The 22,861-nt window shown below is 38.7% G+C and overlaps 1 protein-coding gene across 2 annotated transcripts in view; it reads left to right on the plus strand.

The window, feature by feature from the left end:
- Nucleotides 1-22,861, plus strand: part of RASAL2 (RAS protein activator like 2) — a 391,333-nt gene that overhangs the window by 288,857 nt on the left and 79,615 nt on the right. For both annotated transcript variants that reach the window (XM_030205957.1, XM_030205958.1), the window contains exons 10-12: nucleotides 4,009-4,153; nucleotides 8,921-9,157; nucleotides 15,679-15,880. In XM_030205957.1, coding sequence (XP_030061817.1) covers nucleotides 4,009-4,153; nucleotides 8,921-9,157; nucleotides 15,679-15,880 — 584 coding nt within the window. The remainder of the gene's footprint in view (nucleotides 1-4,008; nucleotides 4,154-8,920; nucleotides 9,158-15,678; nucleotides 15,881-22,861) is intronic.

Below are 22,861 nucleotides of genomic sequence, written 5' to 3' on the forward strand. Positions count from 1 at the left end.
TGGGAATTTTTTTTTTTTTATATGGCAACACTGTTCACAGCCAGTAGACTCCATACACTGGTCCATGGAATCTAATTTATCCAGCACTGCTTGCAGCTTTTATTCTAGTGCTTCTTCCACCACTATAATTTCCTCAGCCTTCATCTCTTGAGCTCACCAACAATGCACAGGGCTTTTCTGGCTCTGCCATCTTTGTATCAAGGAATCAGCCCTTATCTTTATCTTTGCGTGGAGATTTTATTGCCATTACACCAGAGTTTCTTATTGTAGAGTATAGAATATTGGTATAACCAGGTAGCAACATCTGCACCTCAACTAGAGTCTGGGAGCTTTTACAGTGATCGCAGCCTGATTAAATCATGAAAATATAACTTTTAAGCAGTGTGATTGCCAATTGGGCCAGTGAGCAGAAACAGTTAACATCTGTTCCCTCTCATAGCATCAAGTGGCCTCTGCTCAGAAACATTTTTAAGGTAATTTTGAACTCTGAGGGAGCTAATTTAATTTAATTCTGGCATTTATAATCTGCTTAACCATCAAGTTCAAAGCGGAGAACAGTCTCAAATTATAAGCAGGTACTATCTCTGTCCCTAGAGGCAGTGGTGGTGTGCTGGTAAATGTTTAACAACAGGCTCTCTCCCCTGCCCTGCAATTTGGGGGGAAGGAGCGCAGAGGTGGACTGGGGGAGTAATGCATTACTCTCTCTCTCCTTCCCCCCTCATGTCAAAGCTCCCAAACTTAAGACCCCCCCATTAAACAAATCTTTATAGCCCAAATCAAATACCATGTTCATAGCCTTATATATCATGGTACATGATTAAAAGCTTTCACAAACTACTGCCCATCTGTTCAGGTTGCACTTTGGAATTTCTCCCCTGAGGCTTCTCATTCTGAGACCATCCAAAAAATCTTTAAGGTCCAGACATTCAGTTTAAGAACTCATTCCTACCTGAGTAAACTGCTTGGATCAAAGAAACTAAAGGAGAAGGTTGTCATAGTGAAGGTCAAATTTTGATAATGGAAACAGTGAAATATTCACGTAGCAAACACCCTGAGCCAACAGATTTCTTTTCCACTGAACATAATTTACTTTGTATGAACTTGGCTGCTAATAGTGTGCTGAACTGGACAATGTTGGCACATTTAGACTGACTCTGGACAGTTCTGCACGAAGGAAACCCTTCCCTCATTAATCAACACTTTCTCTGTGAAATAGTAGTAATAAAAAAAGGCAAGGGCATTTTTATAATATACCACTGCATTCCACAAAGCAAAAGGAGCAAGTTCCCACATGCTATCTTTTTTCCTTTTTGTAGGCACAGGGAAAAAAAAAGATTTTAAATGCTCCCAGGTTCCAATCTAATTCATGTTTAATGTGGGATAAAATGCCATAAATAAGTGAATAAATAGATAGATAGAAACTCTGACTGTTGAGCACCTGATTCTCATAACATGATAGAATACCAAACGTAATTCTGGGTATTCAATAAGAAACGGTTTCAAATTACAAAATTGGTGAAAATTGTAAAGCAAAAAAATTTTTTTATCTCATTACTCATATTGTATACATAATTATTTTTTATGCAAAATCCAATAAAGTATATAAATATTTATTTGTTGTGCTCAGTTTTTTTTGGTGTATTGCTGTGGACTGAAAATCCAAGCTTTGCAGGGACACCACCTTTACATCATAGCACATCCTACCTCCATCCTAATAGTAATAATGTTCAATAGATGGCAAAGTCCAAGAAAGATATTAAAAACTGATGTTCAAAAAAATCAAATAACAGCTACTTAGCTTAAGTGGAGATTGTGCAAAATCAGAGATCTTCTTCCTGCAAAGTTCTTGTCCACTGCAATACTTTTTTCAAAGAATCATTCCGTGCAGAATTTAAGAACAAAGGAATCACAGTTCAGCAATTTTAGTTCCCTACATGGGCCATGTTTCGCCAAACTAATGGCGTCTTCAGGGGAACTGATCTGAAATACAGGTTAGAGATTGTATAAAACCAGCACTTCATTTCACATCTAAAAATAAGTGTAGAATAGCCATACAAAACTTAAAATGTAAAATATACTCCTCTTACAACAGAAAATTTTCATGAAGGTTTCTGTTATATTCACTAATCTCATAACATGATGTCAGTTTAGTGGCCCTTTATCAGGAGAAAAAAAAATCTCTGCATGTTTACGGTATCCTCCCTACCCCACCCACCTACCTACCTATTCCAGACCTCCCCGCTCCCTCAGTCCCCCGAGCCATAGGGTGCCCTCCCAGCACATACCTGAAGCCACCCTGGTGGTCTAGTAAAGACTGGGGATCTTACAACGGCGGCTTCACAAGCCTTCAGCAGAAGTCTCGGCAGACATTTTTAAAGAGCGATGTGACAGCAAGAGTGTCTGCGCCGATAGCAGGCAGGAAAGACACGGGATCTTTCCTGCTCCAAAGAATCCACTAGACCACCAGGGTGGCTTCAGTTCAAGTATGTACCGGGACCCTGCGGCTCAGGGGAGGAAAGACAAACAGATTGCGGCCATAAAGGAATTTAACAACCGGCTCGCAAAATGTTGAAAATTTTTTCAACCGGCACTTGTGAGCGAGCTCCAGCACACCACTGCCTTAGAGGGCTTGCAGTCTGGTTTTTGTACCTGAGGCAATCTGTCTCAGTGTGTTTGGATGACATCACTCATTATGTCTGACAAGCAACTTTGCTTTACTTTACAATGGTGGCACTTAGAAAGCAATTCTATAATGAGGTGCCTAATAGTACCCTATTCTTTAAGTGAAAGTAGACGCCTACTTTCCTTTATAGAATACTAGCATAACCGGATATATACACGTGTATGCAGTTAGGCACAAGCACTTATGCCAGCCATCAAGTTGGTGTAAATGCTTGTGCCTAAATGCCAGAGATACACCCTTAACATAGTATTCTACAAGTTAAGTTTATAAGTGTGAATCTCACTTGTGCTTAACCCATGGGTACACCCACCTGTCAAATGCACAGGATGTACACTGTTCAGATTTACAGAATAGCACTTAAGTGGATTTTTGGCATTTACAAGTGCATGTGCACACACGTGTGTGTATGTTGATTAATATCAACATATACACACACATGTATATTTGGTGCATAAATGTAGGTGCTCTGTGTCAATCTTGTAAAGGTGCCCACTTCATAGAATTATTACTCCGCCCCCATGCCTGAATTTAGAACTTATGATTGCAGAGGTCCAGAAAGAGCCCTGATATATGCCCTCACTGAAAGCAATCACTGCAATGACAGGACTAAAGTTGAGATATAAAATAAGGAAATGTTGTCAGTTAGCTGCAAATGAGGGCTTATGGTGCCAGATCCCAGCATTGATTTTATAGAGTTGGAAGCTCAAAGGATCAGGAGGGAAGAAACTGCCTGGTTGAAAAACAAAATCCAGTAAGTGCATACCGGTATGTAGAATGAAATAAAGGACAAGGTGTGAAGCCTATGCTGTTTATTTGTTTTGGTACTCTCTCTTTGCGGGGGCAGTAGACCACCTTTTCAGTTAGGGGCCAAACAAGCCAATCTCTGATCCCAACTGTAAGCTGTCTAGTTGGTGATGCTGTGTTGGGCAAAGTATTGGTAGGTCTGCGGCCCTTGTGTCCCACCCCATTCTGCTGCCTATATGTGTTTTGGCATTCAAAAGCAATGAAAAAAATATATAAAATCATTCACAGGATGACAAGCTCCTTACATCACTATTCCAATCAGCCATTTTTCCTTTCTTGCTTATGCCATTTATTTTATTCAGTTGGCGATTGGAGCGTATACTCAGCATCATTGCTTTAATTGTATCACTACACTGTTGTGTTATTGGTAGGTGAATGCAGATGCAGTAGAGCCTGAGTAAGTGTCATTTCTGGTCATTTGTCCATTGATTAAGCACATTCTTAAATACCTTTTCACATACCAAGATTAAAATTACATAAAGGAACTGTTGTTTATTATGTTTTGAAATCTCTCTTCCCAGGAGAGTTCATCAGAGCTCTGTATGAGTCAGATGAAAATTGTGAAGTGGATCCAGGCAAATGTTCCTCTAGTGAGCTAACTGATCATCAAAGCAACTTGAAAATGTGCTGTGAGCTAGCCTTTTGCAAAATTATCAACTCTTATTGGTAAGAACATCACATGCTCCTTCATGGGTTCATGTTGCCCATTGTCCTCTGTACTAGCCGCTCCAACACACTTGTGGCTCCAAGAACCTTAGAAAGTTGCATCCAGAACCCGAAATTTGAAATAATTAGACTTGTACCTATTGCAAGGCTGAGAGAAAGTTTGTGAACACCCTAGAAGTTTCTGTATTTTATCAGACTTTATACTCAAAACATGATTACATATTATCTAAACTCTGATAGTAATGAGAGGTAACACCATTGAATACATAATTTGAACAAAAAATATATATTTTGATTATTTTTGGTTTGGACAATAAAAAGCCCAAAACCTCTTCTTAGCCATCTGTGGTAGATTTACCAGTGTTTAAGGGAGTTGTCTTGATGCATCACCCTTTTTCAGTTCAGTTTCTGCTCACAGATGGGATGACGACATCCTTTTCTATAATTTTCAGAATTAAGGCAGAATTCAGCAGGAAAGCTGTACATGCAAGGAAGATCCCAGTTGACATTGTTTGGTTTGGAAGAATGGGCCAAAATTTCTCAAGGGCAATGTGAGAAACTGATCAATGGTTACAAGAAATGTTTAATTGAAGTTATTGCTGCTCAGAGAGATGTTAACCAGTTACCGAATTAACGAATCACATACTTCAACATGTTAATAAGTTTTACTTTCATTTAAAAGCAGTTTTTAGCCCATATCCACAGTTCTAAGTAGAGTATAAAGAAATATACCTATTAAAATTATATAAAAACATTCAATCCAGAATAAAAGTACAAAAGCTTCAATGCTACCTGATATTAGATGTACCAACAACATTAACCTTGGCCAGTATTGCACAAAAATGAAACTGCGAAAAAACGCAAGCAAGTTAGTTTCAATGCTCAAAATTTCTGTGTAGCTTGTTTGGTTTGTTGGACCTGCTACTGCTAATAGGCACAGGAAGCCTCAGCTTAGACTTTAATTCCCTCCCACCCCCAACTCCTGCCCACCCCGGCTTATTCTCTAATTTATACACCCTTCAACCAATTAGGAGGCTACATATTCTCCCCTTTTTTATCTGATTGTTCATTATATCATCCATGTTTCTATATATATTACCAATTGTATCTGTACTCTGACATGGCATAAGTCATGATGGAAATTGTAAGCCACATTGAGCCTGCAAAGAGGTGGGAAAATGTGGGATACAAATGCAACAAATAAAATAAATACATATTTAATTAGGACATCTCTATCTGCCAGTAATTAGTTCTTAGAAATAGTCTACTTAGATCCATAGAGGGGTACCTACTATTAGCATTAAAACAATAATAATAATAACTAAATATTAGCATAACATATCATTTGAAATCTTAGGAGACATTAGTTTCTATATTTCCATTTCATTAGTAACTTAATTAGGAAGTCACCAATAATAATATGCAGGCAGCAAGATGAGGGCTATCCAGTCTTTTGCACTGTGTCACATATATCCCAGTTGGTGAGAAGTCATATGTGTGTACTCAGTGCAAAGAGCTCCTAGCACTCGGGGAACGGATTCGATCTCTGGATGCTAAAATAGCAGACCTGGAGGAGCTGAGGCAGACAGACAGATTTATAGAGGAAGCTTATAGGTACATAGTACAGAAGTCCCACCTCCAGTCTGGCAAACTGTGCTGCCATGGAGGAGAAAGGTCTCCTAAAGGGAGAGCATCACTGTGGAGAGGCGGGAATTGATCCTGTAGCCAGGACCTGCCCTCCAGGGGATGCAACATCCTCTCACACAGGATGTGTGTCCAGGGGTTTCTGCACAGGAGGGAAAGATTAGGACTGCCATTGTAGTTGGAGATTCAATTATTAGACATGTAGATGGCTTGGTGGCTGGTGGACGTGAGGATCGCACGCGGCACCTAGATAAGATTTTAGACAGTGCTGGGAAAGAACTGCATGTCTTGGTTCATGTGGTTACCAATGACATAGGAAAATGTAGGAGGGAGGTTCTGGAAGCCAAATTTATTTTATTTTTATTTATTTACTTATTGCATTTGTATCCCACATTATCCCACCTCTTTTCAGGCTCAATGTGGCTTACAATTCATCGTGGATATTGGAAATAGAAAATATACATTTGGTTTATAGAGGGTTTGGGTTACATGGTGGTGAAGTACATGGTTGTATTACAGCAAAAGACGTTAAAGACATTCCTATCTATATTAAAGATTGTGCAGTTACACGTGTTGATCTTTGTGATATATCTTTTCGAAGAGATAAGTTTTCAGTAGTTTGCGGAAATTGGCCAGTTCATGGACCGTTTTCAGGTTGCGTGGTAGTGCGTTCCATAGCTGCGTGCCCATATAGGAAAAGGTAGACGCATGCAACAATTTGTATTTCAGACCTTTACAATTGGGAGGATGAAGATTGAGGAATGTGCGAGAAGATTTTATTGCGTTCCTGTGAGGTAGTTCTATTAGGTCTGACATGTAGGCTGGGGCGTCTCCATGGATGATCTTGTGGACTAGGGTACAAAGTTTGAACGTGATGCGTTCTTTAAGTGGGAGCCAGTGTAGTTTTTCTCGTAGTGGTGTCGCGCATTCATATTTTGATTTACCGAATATTAATCTGGCTGCTGTGTTCTGGGCTGTCTGGAGTTTTTTTTTTTTTTAAGTATTTGCTCTTTGCAACCAGCGTATAGTGAATTACAATAGTCCAGATGACTGAGTACTAGTGACGGACCTTGGAAAAAATGATTTAATTCTTTTTAGTTTCCACATTGAGTGAAACATCTTCTTGGTTATGTTTGTAGCATGATTCTCAAGTGTTAGGTGTCGATCAATGGTGACTCCAAGAATTTTTAGGGTGTCCGAAACTGGTAGGTTGAGATTAGGTGTGTTAATGGTGGTGAATTTATTCTTATTGTATTGCGAAGTGAGTACAAGGCATTGGGTTTTTTCTGCATTAAGTTTCAGCTGAAATGCGTTTGCCCAGGAGTTCATGATGTGTAGGCTATGCTTGATTTCGTTGGAATTTCCCTTAGATCTTGTTTGAATAGTAACATAGTAGATGACGGCAGAAAAAGACCTGCGCGGTCCATCCAGTCTGCCCAACAAGATAAACTCACATGTGCTACTTTTTGTGTATACCTTACCTTGATTTGTACCTGTCCTTTTCCGGGCACAGACCGTATAAGTCTGCCCAGCACTATCCCCACCTCCCAACCACCAGCCCCGCCTCCCACCACCGGTTCTGGCACAGACCGTATAAGTCTGCCCAGCACTATCCCCGCCTCCAAACCACCAGTCCTGCCTCCCACCATCGGCTGTGGCACAGACCATATAAGTCTGCCCAGCACCATCTCCGTCTCCCGCCACCGACTTTGCCACCCAATCTCGTCTAAGCTCCTTAGGATCCATTCCTTCTGAGCAGAATTCCTTTATGTTTATCCCACGCATGTTTGAATTCCGTTACCGTTTTCGTTTCCACCACCTCCCGCGGGAGGGCATTCCAAGCATCCACCACTCTCTCCGTGAAAAAATATGGGATGAAGATCGTTACATCATCAGCATATATATGTGGGTTCAAGTTCTGATTCGATAGTAGTCTGGCCAAGGGTGTCATCATTAGGTTGAATATGGTCGGTGAGAGAAGGGATCCCTGTGGAACACCACATTCGGGTGTCCATGTAGCTAATGTAGCCGAATTTGATGTCACTTGATAAGAGCGTGTAGTTAGGAACCCCTTAAACCAGTTGAGAACGTTGCCTCCGATACCGAAGTATTCGACGATGTGTAATAAAATTCCATGGTCAACCATATCAAATGCGCTTGACATGTCGAATTGTAATAGTAGTACGTTGTTCCCGTTTGCTATCAGTTGTTTGAGTTTTGTCATGAGTGTAACTAATACGGTTTCAGTGCTGTGTTTGGCACGGAATCCTGACTGGGAATCGTGTAATATTGAGAACTTGTTTAGATATTCTGTGAGTTGTTTGGTCACCATACCTTCTGTTATTTTGGTGATTAAGGAAATGGATGCTACTGGTCTGTAGTTCGTTAGTTCGTTGGCATTTTTCTTTGCATCCTTGGGTATGGGGGTGAGTAAAATGTTACCTTTCTCCATTGGGAAGAGTCCGTTTTGTAGCATAAAGTTTACGTGGTTTGTTAGGTCCGTTATGAATTGTTGAGGGGCTGACTTCATAAGGTTGTTTGGGCAAATGTCTAATTTGCAATGAGATTTGGCGAATCTTTTAAGCGTTTGTGAGATGAGGTTTGTGAGATTTAGGCTGTTAGGTAGAAAACTGAAATCCAGAACCTCCAGGATAGCATTTTCAGAAATGCTCCCCATTCCACACGCAGGACCCAAGAAACAGGCAGAGCCCTGGAGTCTTAGTGCATGACTGTGTGATTCTCAGAAAGAGAGCATGAGGGTGTGCGTGTGTGCACACGGCTGGAAGAGGCTCTGCTGTATCAGGGAGAGAACTTCAGTCCATGCATGTGGCCCTCAAAATGTTGCAAATTATAGAATGTGGCCCCCGATAGGAAAAGGTTGGACAAGCCTGTTTTAAGGTATGCTGTTACTTCAGCAGTTTCTCATGTTATCCAGTTCCAGAATTACTGTGTAATGAACCATTTTTCTGTATAGCATTGAATTTCAACATGGCTGACTTTCTGATTGTTAAAATGTTATTATTAACAATTTTTTTAACATATCCTAGTATCTAATGAACCCTATAATTTGACTGTTAATAGCCTTTCAGTAGTCACTGCCTTTTCCCTGTGCTTTTTGTGCAGCGTATTTCCACGGGAGCTGAAAGAAGTGTTTGCATCTTGGAAACAACAGTGCTTAAATCGAAGCAAACAGGATATCAGTGAAAGATTAATCAGTGCCTCATTGTTTCTACGTTTCCTGTGCCCCGCCATCATGTCGCCCAGCCTCTTCAACCTCATGCAGGAATATCCTGATGACCGCACGTCTCGCACACTCACCCTCATTGCCAAAGTCATTCAAAATCTTGCCAACTTTGCCAAGTGAGTGGTATAGCGTTGTAATAAATCTTCAGAACTTATGTGGTGCTATTTAATATTTTTCCATGAATCTTCAGAAGACTGTTACTGATTTTAGTTTAAAAACTTTATAAATATGTTAATGGACAAGGGTGCAGCTAGTAAGATGATCAAATTAGGAGAATGTGTATCCAAATGGCGGATGAAATTTAGTGTGAATGAGTATAAAGTGATACATATATAGGGTAAAATAATTCTAAAATATGTATAAAATGCTAGCTTCCGTATTAGAAGTCACCACTCAGGAAAAGGATTTTGACGTCGTGAGCAGTAGGTCGAAATTCTCAGCTCAGTGTGCAGCAGCAGTCAGAAAAACAAATAAAAGGTTAAGAATTATCTAGCTTGAGTCCTGTATTATATATATATATATATATATATATATATATATATATATATATATATATATATATATATATATATATATATATACAGAGAGAGAGAGAGATTGTTTACCTTGTCAAATAGTATTAGGACTAGAGGACACTGCATGAAACTAATAGGTAGCACATTTAAAACAAGTCAGGGAAAATTTCACTCAGCACACGATAAAGCTCTTACTAGCTTGTTATAAGCTCTGGACTGGGCAGTGCAGGATCGCGTTACCCATGGGTGAGAATATAAGGCCTGCTGTCCTGCTACAGTATCTTTGCTTTTTTGTTTACCTTTTTCTCATCCTTGTAACTTTTGCCATACTTTCAAGTTTTAAAGCGGTTTAAGAAGAACATTGAATATTGTTGCTGATCCCTAGCTAACAGTGAAGTAATAAAAAGAGCCAGCAGTAAAATCAAGTGGTTGGTGAGGGAAGAGTACAAAGTCAGAAGGAGGGAGAAAAGTGGAGAGGGAGAAGAGGAGAGGGATAGGGAAAGGCATGATATGAGGAGAGGGGAGTGGAAGCGGGGTTATGACGAGGGGTGCTTTGAGAGTTAGGGCTATGAGAGTGGTAAGAATGGGGGAAGTAGCCTAAAGGAAGCAGAATGTAGAGAGGGGAAGAGGAAGTGGAAAGAGGCGTAGAGGGTTATGAGGTCAGTGAAGAGTGGGTGGTGCAATGTGAAGAGAGGGGCAGGGAGAAGAGGAAGGGAATAGAACATAGGGAAGAGAATGGAAGAGAGAAAGTGTGCAATACAAGTCTTTATATCAGAGACCTAAAGAGAGACACATCTGACATTCAACACACACATGTGGCCATTAACATGCCTGGATTTTAAGAACATCATGATCTAAAAAGTGAATTATGACTTGATGACCATCCCTGATGCAGTTTTGAAATATGGCCTTGTCGGTCGGTTGGTCGGTCTGTTACATGTACGAGTTGGCTTGCAATAAAGAATTAAGAAGAAAAATTGCAGTAGCACTGCGCTTTTCTTTTTGGAGACATTTAACATGCATGAACACATCTACCCACCCACTCCTGCCCTTGCTCTCACAGGCACGTGCACAGCCCTATTGCCACATATACATAAATACACGTGCACATAGATTGATCATCCTTCCATTTCCCTGCAGCACATTCCCACCTGAACACCCCTGCATATTCGTCTCTTCCAATACATAACCTCCATCCTCCTCTCTCTTTCCCCACAGCAAACTCCACATTCCCACCCCCACATCCCCTAACACAGTCTCGCCCTCCGTATATACCCTACTCTCCTCCACAGTCTATGTTATCACATTTGCAAGCCATACATATTTTGGAGGATCATGGATGGAATAGAGCAACCCCGTTTTTAGAAGAGTTGCATTGGTTGCCTATACAAGCACATATACTTTTTAAAATGCTATGTTTCTCTCTCAAAACTTTCAGGGCAATTCAGTAAGCTGGTGCCTAGAGTTATGCGCCACTTGTGTGTCAAAGGCACCTTTAATTGGTGTTTTAGCACATAAATGCAGCATGTGCTATCCTATAAAGTAGTACCAAGTGCCATAGTGCGTAACTCCAAGGTGGGCATAAACATTGGAGGAGCATGAGCAGACCATGGATGAGGTGCCAAGTAAAGCACATAACTTGTAGAGTACTGTTACACACATCACTTAGTGCATTTAGGCATATCCATTTACACCTACCGTTGACATTGCATAAGGGCTTGTGCCTAAATTTTTAGAATGCCATTATAGGTTTGTGCTAGTATTATATAATGACTTAGGCGTGCCTAATTGCCATTACAGAATTGGCACTAGGCACGCCCTATTGCAATGCCTAAATCAAGGCGCCAAGTTATAGAATTGCCTCCTTTGTGTTCTAGCTCAAATCTATATGGCAGCTATGTTGGAGATCAATATGTCGTCTAGATTGCTGCATTTATGAAGCACTTAACAGGTTAAAGCTCCCTTCAGCTAGAAATATTGATCATAAGAGCAGCTTTGAGTTGTTTTTTAGTTATAAAATATCTTATTACTGGAACTAACTTCAAGAAGGTATTTGTAATATTACAAGGTATATGAATTTTAAATGTGCTTTGAAAACCCATTTTTTCCAGTATTGTTTGTAATTGTAGGAGGATGTTATTGTTTTATAGAATGTTTAAAATTTGACCTGATTTGTTAAAATTATTGCCAATTGTATCATGTACTGTTGTTTGTGTAATTAATTTTGTTTTGGGCTTTTAATATGCTTGAACTAATTTGGCTAAGTGGAAAATAATTATCTAGATTAAATTATATATACTTCCTCATATTTCCAGCCTTGTACACACAAAGCTACATGTATAAGTTTTCCAGCCCCTTTTCACACAAAGGAAGGGATTTTGTTTTTAGTTCATGCCTTTTTTTTTCAGTTGTAGGTCAAGGTGAGTTACGTTCAGGTTCAGTAGGTGTTCTCCTATCCCCAGAGGGCTTACAATCTAAGGGGCATATTAACTAAAGGGCAGTAAGTCACAGCCTGTGTAGTACATACAGGAGGCGTGGCCTGCATCTACCCTGCATGTACCACACACAAGGAACCACAGTAGGATTTGAATAAAAACCTACTTACCCTCCCTGTAACATAAATCCAGAAAGGGGATATGTGTTACAGTATAGAGCTGTTTGGTTTTTCAGATCAGTCAGCTTTGTATAACATTCACTTATTTTTGATCTAGTAGGTAAATTAGCTAGTTTGTGTCTTGGTGTTCTCACAGACCATAGACAGGCCTGCTTAGCCCTAGTAATGGGCCATAAGCTTTAACCAGTGTCTGTCTGTTTCAAACAGACTCTGAATTAACACAGAGCCATTTTCAGTGAAGGACCAGAATGAGTGATAGGTATTCAAGGGAGAGAGGTTACAAAGGGCAAATGATGAATATTTGAGAAAAATACCAAAGAAACAGAATTATGTGAAGGTGACCTTAGAGGTCAGAGTTGAAGAGTACCAGATAGGTAAGAGAGAAAATGTAAGGCATTAAGTGATAAGTGATTGGACAAAATTAAGCTTCAGTATTCAGCCTGAGTACATCTTGTAGTAGAACAGAATCTGACAGCTTCCAAAGGAAACAACCACAGAAGGTGATCTCTCCACAGGAGAAATGAAAAACACCAGGTACACACAGTGGATCCAAAAATAGTCCTCTCTCATGTGATGTCTTCCCAAACAATGTCTTTATTAAAATCAATAAAAACCTGACACGAATCGTGTTTTGGCCACACCGGCCTGCATCAGGGGTTTATCAGCTCTCGCAATTGGTAGTGGGACGTTCGCGAGGCGAGCCCTGAGATTCCCGCGTGACGAGGGAGAATAAGAGACATCCTGGCCTTTTACAATTTGATTGCAATTCAGCTGTTTCATCTGTTTCAACTAAAGCTGATAAACCCCTGATGCAGGCCGGTGTGGCCGAAACACGATTCGTGTTGGGTTTTTATTGATTTTAATAAAGACATTGTTTGGGAAGACATCACATGAGAGAGGACTCTTTTTGGATCCACTGTGTGTACCTGGTGAGCTTCCAAAGGAAGAACACAGAGAAAGAGAGATTTTATGTTCCTTATACTGAAATTTGGACTGATACAAGAATTCAATTTTCTGTAATACTAGGATAAGAAGATATTTTATTGTAACCTTCAGATCCTCGGACACTAACACCCCAAGGTCTTTCTCCTGAGTCGAGCTTACTAATCTCTCTCCTCCTATTTGATATCTCTCTTTTGGGTTTCTGCACACCAAGTGCATCACTCTGCACTTCTTGGCATTAAATTTTAACTGTAGTAGTATAAACTCCACACGATCACAATTTATCTTGCACTTTAATTAATATATTTACTTTGTATTGGATGGAAGAAATGAATGTTATGAAATGCTCTTAATAATCAAAAGATTTGTTTATCATGTCAGAAATCTGACTTCTTACTGTGTTAATAATACATGTAGATTTTATATATATATATATACACACAATCCTGATTCGATTTAATCACAGTCATAATCAGCTCTAAATTGCATTGGACCCCTCAGTTAACATTCACTAAGTAACTTTTCAACAGATCAACCACTGTTGAGAATCACGTTAAACATAAAAATACATATGTCTAATCATGTTTAAGTCCAATTGATCATCCTGTGTATGAACACTTGACTGAGCCATGTTCATTCCTCTGATGACATAATAACTTAGGAAGAGTTTACTTATTTTTTTATATGTTTAAAATTATGATATGAATGAAAAATATATATAATTTTCACTCAATTGATTTTTCCATATACGTATCAATTTTAAAAAAAGCATTTTTTGTAAATAACTCATGAACATTATTTATGCAATAATAATTAGATCTTTATTCATACCCTGGTGTGTCACTTGTGTGTCACTGTTTATACTGATTAATGAATATGTCTTTTTGTTGCTTTACCTTACTGATGAAAACAATGGATCTTATATGCAATTTTCACTTATTATTTTTTATATGTTTAAATTTATGATATAAATGAATGAAAAATATTTACATATTTTAAAGAAATGTTTTATTCATTTGATTTTTCTATATATGTATCATTTAATGTTTAAGTCATTTAAGGTAAATATACCATGAGAATTATTTATGTAATAATAATAATGAGATTTTTATTCATATCCTTGTGTGTCACTGTTTTTAAACTGCATGGTACATTATTATCATGTTTGATTTTTTAATATCATTTTTTTACATATAACTTATATTTTAGTTTGTTTATAACCTTTATTATTATTATCATTATTGTTCATTTCATTTATATGTTGTTACATGTTTTGTCATCAGACCCCTGAGGCAGGCGTTGTTTAATGCCGAAACACGGCCCATGTTGGGTCATCTGCCAATGTAGGACTCCTGTTGTCTCAATCTTGAAGGGCCAGTGTTGCCTTTTTTGTTTGTACAATGGTTTAGCTGCCATATATGCTTATTTTATGTGTGGATGCTGACAAACAAACTGGAATTTAGACATCTGGGTCGGGACACTTGAAGTTCTAGAACAGGGTCTGCCAGTATAGAGCCTGTTCTAGAATACACAGAGAAATGGATGTTTATGTAGCAGGAACACCCATTTTAGAATCATAACTGTCTAAATTATCCCTGAGTCAATATGGGCACATAAACAATTGTTATGAATAAGCCATTTTAGAATCATGACTGTCTAAATTATCCCTGAGTCAATATGGGCACACAAACCATTGTTATGAATCAGCATCTTAAACATTACTCACCCATTTTAGAAACATAAATTTTGTCGAAGCTGTCATAGAGCCCTGTACCAATCCTAGCTTTGCTTTGGCTGGGGGGTGGGGAGGAGTACATCAACCACTGGGGGATTAAGAGGGGTGACATCCCCTAATCCCTACAGTTGAGCACTTCTAGGAGTACGTTTCTGAAACTGAGACATCCAAGGTAGCACAGTTAATCCCAATGTTGATTTTTTAGATATAGACTTGCATTCCTCTTCTGAAATAGATGATATGTGTTTGCTTATTAGGCCTGCCCTAGTCCAGCTCAAAACACACCCAGACCAGACCATCTTGCATATACACATTTTATATTTTTTAGATGTGCTTATATTCCAGCTTTGTAACATCAGGATTTAGATGTTTGAGTATAATTGTCTTAATGCTAGTTTATGCACATCTAAAACCCAAGTAGCACTTTTAAAATAAGCACCATAGTCTGATATACATGTATAAAGGGTACCTAAGCCTTCTAAAATTGCCTCCTTAGATTGTAAGTGCTTTCAAGCAGGGAAATGCCAGTGGTACATGTGTAATTCATCTAGAGACCTGAGTTAGAAAGACGAGTTGTGAAATCTTAACATCTAAATTTTTAAAGAGTACATTTGTCTTAACTTTAGACAGTTTATTTGCCGTTTAGAAATTATTTTTCCATGGCATTGATGATTGTTTCTTTATTCCATTCTTGTTCTTGTGCTTACTTTCTGTTCTTTTTATTGTTTTTTTTCTTTTTGCCTCTATTCTCTCCTCCTTTGCTCTTATTTTTCTCTTTACTCATTTTTCTGTACTCCTACTCCATTTCTCCCTCATTTCAATCTTTCTCAGGTTTGGTAATAAAGAGGAGTATATGGCCTTCATGAATGACTTCTTGGAGCATGAATGGGGAGGAATGAAACGCTTTTTGCTGGAGATCTCCAACCCAGATACCATTTCTAACACACCTGGATTTGAGGGCTACATAGATCTAGGCCGAGAACTTTCTGTTCTGCACTGCCTCTTATGGGAAGTGGTATCGCAACTGGATAAGGTAAATGTAAAGGATATTTGGACCTCAGTCTTAGAACCCTGATATTGCTCAAACAACAGAGAACATTGAGAATTCAGGAAACAAAAAAGGCTTTCTATTCTGAGAAGTAAAATTCCCTTAAATGCATTTGCAATGGAATCCAGCAGTTTCGTTACTGTAAATGAATTACACTCTAAATCTGAGTTCTTGGCTGACATGTAACATACTTGTGAGTAATAGAGTTAGCTGTTTCCAATAAATACAAAAGCTGATTATTCTTTGACAACAAGCGGTATCAATGACTATTAGGCATATTTTCAAAGCATTTAGCCTTCCAAAGTTCCATAGGTTTCTATGGAACTTTGGACGGTTAAGTGCTTTGAAAATATGCCTCCATAGGAGCCAACTTTTTAAAATTATTGCGGGTGCTAAGCCTCACTGGACACATACAAGGAATTTTCTCAATATTGGGGGTGCTCAAGCACCCACAGAGCCGACTTCTATGTCTATGACCTGTTTTCCATCGAAGAACCATTAATGATATGATGAACAGAGAATGCATTTGAGCATGCACATTTGGGGACCAATACAACAACAAACCAACCACCATTTATTTGTTAAAAAAAATGTCTAGCCTGCATTATCTGAAAATGTAAGTAGGTTACAATTTATATGCTAGGTCAATTAAAAAAAAAAAACACCATAATTTACAAATACAATTAGAGAGGTGTGGTAGCCGTGTTAGTCCACTCTTAAAGGTTATCAATAGAAATCAAACAAAATAAAACATGGAAAAGAAAATAAGATGATACCTTTTTTATTGGTCATAACTTATTACATTTCTTGATTAGCTTTCGAAGGTTGCCCTTCTTCCTCAAATCGGAAATAAGCAAATGAGGTAGCAGATAGTATATATGAGAGAAACATCAAAGCATTACTTTGACTGTCTGACAGAGTGGGAGGGTGGGGGTATGCATGGGGACATCAAAGCATTTCATTGATATTCTAACAGAATGGGTGTTGGTAGGTGAGAGGAGGGTAATAAACAGAGAAATACAGCTTTATGTTTTATAATGAGTTAGAAAACCCAGATCCTTATTAAGTCCTGTTTGTTGGGTGTCAAAATATTCAATCATTCTTATTTCAAAGGTCTTACGTTCCTGTATTGTTTTTTTCAGTATTCTTACTGTGAAATCACTGGTGCAGTGTTCTGGTCTTGCGAAGTGTTGGCCCACAGGGGTGGGGGCCTGACTGGCACCAGCTATTTTCATGTGATGTCTGTGTAGATAAAAGACAAGATTCAATCTACACAGACATCACATGAAAATAGCCGGTGCCAGTCAGGCCCCCACCCCTGTGGGCCAACACTTCACAAGACCAGAACACTGCACCAGTAATTTCACAGTAAGAATACTGAAAGGTAATTTTAAAACAATACAGGAACGTAAGACCTTTGAAATAAGAATGATTGAATATTTTGACACCCAACAAACAGGACTTAATAAGGATCTGGGTTTTCTAACTCATTATAAAACATAAAGCTGTATTTCTCTGTTTATTTCTCTGTGTATTACCCTCCTCTCACCTACCACCCATTCTGTTAGAATAGCAATGAAATGCTTTGATGTCCCCATGCATACCCCCACCCTCCCACTCTGTCAGACTGTCAAAGGTAATGCTTTGATGTTTCTCTCATATATACTATCTGCTACCTCATTTGTTTATTTCCGATCTGAGGAAGAAGGGCAACCTTCGAAAGCTAATCAAGAAATGTATCAAGTTATGTCCAATAAAAAAGGTATCATCTTATTTTCTTTCCCATGTTTTATTTTGTTTGATTTCTATTGATAACCAAATACAATTATAAACTAAAAAAAAAAAAGTACAATACATCAATAGTTTTGTTTTTGTCCATTGTCCAAGAAGGAGTGTTTCTTTAGCTCTTTACCAGTTTTGCTTTTCTTCTTTTATTAATAAATATATTTTTCATTTAAATAGACTTTATCCTTTTGTTTTCTTGTCACTCGTGTTAAATAGATCAGTGTTTTTGCCGTTGCTACATCAGTTGCTCTTACCCAAGCAAGATCATCTGTTTTGATGTATGTTTGTTTATTTGGATTTACTATACCACCTTTCATTACAAAAATGTTGAAGCAGTTTACAAGTTAAAACTAAATAAGAGGAGGGGTGTGGCAAGATGGAGGCATGAAACTCCACTGCTAGTGCCTTGGTTTTGCTGTTCGTTGCGAATTTCCCTTTATCACTATGCCACATACTAGAAGAAAAGGGGTTGTTTAAGTGGTTCCCCCAGCCACTAGGACCTCCTCACCTGTTCAGCAGACCTTGGATCGCTTTGCAGTGAAGAGTCCCAACGATGTGGGTCCAGAAGTGAATGTTTGTCTGGCTAAGCAGGGAGAAGGAGAACTCTCAGCTTTTGTACTTAGTGTCTCTCATTGCACTGATGCTTGCTCTGCCGCCGTTCCATCCATGGAACCCACAGCTGAAGAAACCAACTCCATGGAAGCAGCACAAGCACGGGAACCTATTTGGAGTGCAGTTGTTGGAGGAATCAGTGGAACTTTTGAGATCAGTGAGAAGTTGTCGGTAGCTTTGGCTCTGATTCTGACTCCGTTACCGGCAGTTTCTTTAGAGAGCATCTGGGATGCCCTCCAGATTCTCAATGCTTGTTGAGAAATCTTCTAAGGACACCTCTGCACTGGTGAGCAAAATCGATTCTCTTACTGAAACTTTGGAAGGCACTAAAAGACTTTTCAGCTCAAATAGATACTCTTTAAAAGGATATTGTTGGCTTGCAAAATCTGACTTCTACTATTGTGAAAGACAAAATGACCTTGCAGAGGAGGATTGAGTCTGTGGAGAATTTTAATTGTAGGTTAAATTTACGCTTTTTTAATTTTCCTAGGTCTCTAGGGATTTCACCAGTAGAGGCCTTTAAAAAATACCTATTCCAGAATTTGGGCTTTTCTGCTGAAGTTTTACCACCTTTTAATAAGGTCTATTATGTTCTCACCAAGAGGGATGCCCATCCTTTGAGAAGTGACCCTTTGGATATTTCAATTCTTGAAACTGCTCTAAATGAAGGTTCTGAGCGGGTTACTCTTGTAGCTTCATTCATCTTTGAACAAAATCTTAACACCGTTATGAAGATATATTTCTGTAATTCAAAATTATTAGGAAAGAAGGTGTGGACGTTTCCGGATGTTACTAGACACTCAGGAGAGAAGAAAGGTTGTTTTGGTTCTTAGACAAGAGGTTATTTCCTTGGGATGTCATACTTTTAGCCTTTCCATGCAAATGTTAATTATTTAGGTGTCAAATATGTTTTCTTAGAGCCAGAACAGTTGCATGTCTTTTTGAATATCAAGAAGATTGTGAACTGATCCTTTGGGTTCTGGTTGTGTATAAAGCAGTGTTGGGTTATTATGTTAAGCCTTTTCTTTTGTGACAAGTGATTCTTTCATGATTGTATCTCCTTACATTTTAGTCCAACCCCTCCCTCCCCCATTAGTAGTGGTCTAAGAAGGATGTCCTGTATATTCTTATTATATTTCAGTTTTTTCCTAACTATTACCTAATTCTATAGCCGCTTTTCCGTTACAAGTGTTTTTGACTTGTGAATTATTTGAAATAATATAAATAAACAAATAAATAGGAAAAGAACTCCAAACATCCTGACATGAAAGCAGAAGTCGAGATCAGAAATAGAGAGGAATATGGAAAGGAAATAGAACAGGCCTGCCTGTTTAAACCTGTGAACCAGGGAAGGCAAGAGAGAAAAATTGCGTTTTGAGACCCTAAAGAATTTCTTACAAGTGTTCTGCAGCCTCAAATAGAGGTCTGTCATATTCCATTAAAAAAAACTGGGGCTAGAAAGAAGAAAGCTGTTTGCCTTGAATGAAAAGAAGGGGGCAAAGAAAGCTGGTGGGCATACAGTAGTCAAAAAGAATGTGAAGGGATATGTAATGTAAACATGGAGGATAGGTAACAGAGAGAACCTTAATGAAATGCTTATGAGGCAGGGTCAGTACCTTAAATCAGATACTGTAACATGGTGCCGATTAATAAAGGTGTAATGTGATTGTGCTTCTGAACCTAACAGAGTTCTAATAGCAGTGTTTTGGACTATTTGAAGGCATTTTAACTCAGTAGCAGTGATCCCTACACTGATCTATGGGTAGGGCCAGAATTCAGTATTTTTTTTTTTTAACCACCCCATCTCACATAGCTGGTCACACTCTCAACTTGGTGATCTCTTGGTGCTCCTCATCAGTCTGACTAGATCATTTCCTTGCCATGCCAATCTATTGGTTAGACCACTATGCCTTTCAAAGTGGATCCTGAACCAGACATATTCACTGATTAGATACATCCTCTTTGTTTGATTTTTGCTCCCAAGCATATCAAGCTTTAATGCTGGGGCTCTGTTCTGTGAAATATGTTGGACACACTATAACCCCATTACAGTTTTCTCATCATTCTTCTCGCAGGCGTCACACCTGATATCATGGGCTTTGTCTACTCGAACAACAGGTATGTAGTGTGGAATGGCTCTATAGAAAACATAAAACTAATGCATTACGGTTGTGTATGTTACAGCACAGATTCTATGTATACTAGCTGAAAAAGGGGGGAAAAAAGCCGTTGTTTCCAATCTGATAGAAACCTCCTCGGATTTGGATAGGAAACTGTTCATGTTTTTTTCCCATCTTAAATTAGTTTTGCAGTATAAGCCCAGCAATTGTTCTTTCCTCATTGGATTCTCTGGCTTGATATTTTTGCTCCAAGATCTCTCTACCAAAAATGTCTGTTCTCCCAATAATTACTGAGTCTACCTTCACCACTTCATTATCTTCCACCTCCTCATTAAATCTACCATCCCTCTTTTCTTTCTCAAAAGTAATACCTGTGCCCTTGATCCTTCTCCACCTAGATGGTTAAAACTGCCCTCCTTTAGTCTTTTGTCCTTGGCTTTATTAATTATTAGCTCCTGTGGAGCTGTATTAGCCCTTTGGAAAAAAAATAATTTGTTCTGTTCTGAAAAAAAGCTTCTCTTGACCCTAGTATTCCTGCTTGCTATTACTTGATCTTCAATCTGCTTTCTGACGAAGTTGAGAGTGGTCTTCTCTTATTTACATAACTATGTAGAATTATTCTCTACTTTCCATCCACACCAGTATAGTTTCTGGTCTGGCCACAGTAAAGAGACTATTCTGGTGTCCATCCTGAGTGAAATTCACAGCCTACTGTATAGGAGTTTCATTGCTCTGGTGATTTTTCTTGATGTTTCCAGTGTGTTTGACTTGATGAACCATTCTCAACTGCTGAATAGGCTTTCAGCTATTGGTATCACTGAATTGGTCTTGAGTTGGTTTGCGTCCTTTTTATAGGAGTACTCCTTTACATTGTTGGTGTCATCCTCAGAGTCCTCCATCTACCCCATTAACTGTGGCATTCCCCAGGGATCTGGCGTATCACCTTTACTGTTTAACATGTTCCTTTGTCTTCTGGCAACACTAATTCAAGACCATGGCATAAGTGCCTATTATGCAGTTGCTATCCTGGTAGTGCATTATATAACTAGTGACACCTTAAATCTCTGCCCTTGTCAGGCATGTTCAGACACTGTTGCAGCCTGGCTTAGGACCAATCACTTGGTGTTCAATCTCAAAAAATTTGTTGCCTTCTGAATCACACGTCACAACGCTGTCTGTCTTTAGAACTGATTCTCTTTGGAATGCCTCTCTTGTTGCCTGACTCTTTTAAATACATAGGGGTTATCATAGAGTCCCAACTTTCCTTCACATGACAGATCTCAAATGTTTTGAAATCCAGTTTCTTAGATCTGTCCAAACTTATCTTGACAATGATGCATTACACACATTGTTTCACACATATGTCAGTTCATGCTATGACTATTTAAACATCTATGCAGATGTTTCCCAGGTGAATCTAAAAAGATTGCAGTCATAAAATACAGCCACCTGCTTTCTGTGCTGGGCTCATAGAAGAGATGTGCAACTCCCTTGTTTTTTCAACTTCATTGGTTTTCTATCATATACAGCATTTCCTACCTTTTTACTATGGCAGAACCCCTAAAATATTTTTTCATACACTGAGGAACCTTCAATTTATGTATGCAAACAAATTCTATAATCTAATTTCTTAGGAACCCCTGAAGAGAATTTGAGTTCCCAGGAACCCAGTTTGGGAATCGCTGACTGTACAGAATCAAATTTAAAATAATAACCTTGGCTTTTAATGCATTGCGTGATGGTGTCCTGTGCTATTTGTAAACCGCTTTGGTTGTTCCACAGAAAAGCAGTGTATCAAATACATGAGCCCCCTTTGGAGTTCCTTTCTTGTTCCACTGCAGAGTGTAAACTACCTTGACCTACTCATTAGATAAGGTGGTCTAGAAAACACTAATAAACCCTAAATCCCCTTCTAGATACCTCTTATACAAATTGTCTTTGATACAGATATGTCCAAGATGAGCTGGGGAGCCAGTGCAAATAGACTTCATACTCAAGGTCTTTATTCTGCCTAGAAAAAATGTCATTAGTACAATTTCCTGGAGTTGTGAGCTATATAACCAAAAAACTAATAAGGTACTGTAGTGATAAACAGAACCCCCACTTGTATTGATAACAGTTCAGAACCTGTGAGTATATTCCATAAAAAAGAGGAAAGACTTGAGGATAATTGCTTGATAGACCACACATTATGACTTCATCATTGGTCAAAAAGCCACTTAGTATTCAAAAGGCGCTGTGTTTTCAAACCAAGATCAAACTTTCATTTGTCTCCAACATGAGCTCAAAAATATGGAACTTACTTTGTGCAAATAACTTCAAGATAGTTCATCATTCTGTTATGCATGAAAATGGTAAACTCCAGCTATTCACAAACACTGATTGCAAACACAAGGGTACAATTGTAACCAGTGTTTCTCAGAAGCTTCTTCAGAGACTCAGTAAAACA

Source organism: Microcaecilia unicolor, chromosome 6 (assembly GCF_901765095.1).
Source record: "Microcaecilia unicolor chromosome 6, aMicUni1.1, whole genome shotgun sequence".
Classification (NCBI taxonomy): Eukaryota; Metazoa; Chordata; class Amphibia; order Gymnophiona; family Siphonopidae; genus Microcaecilia; species Microcaecilia unicolor.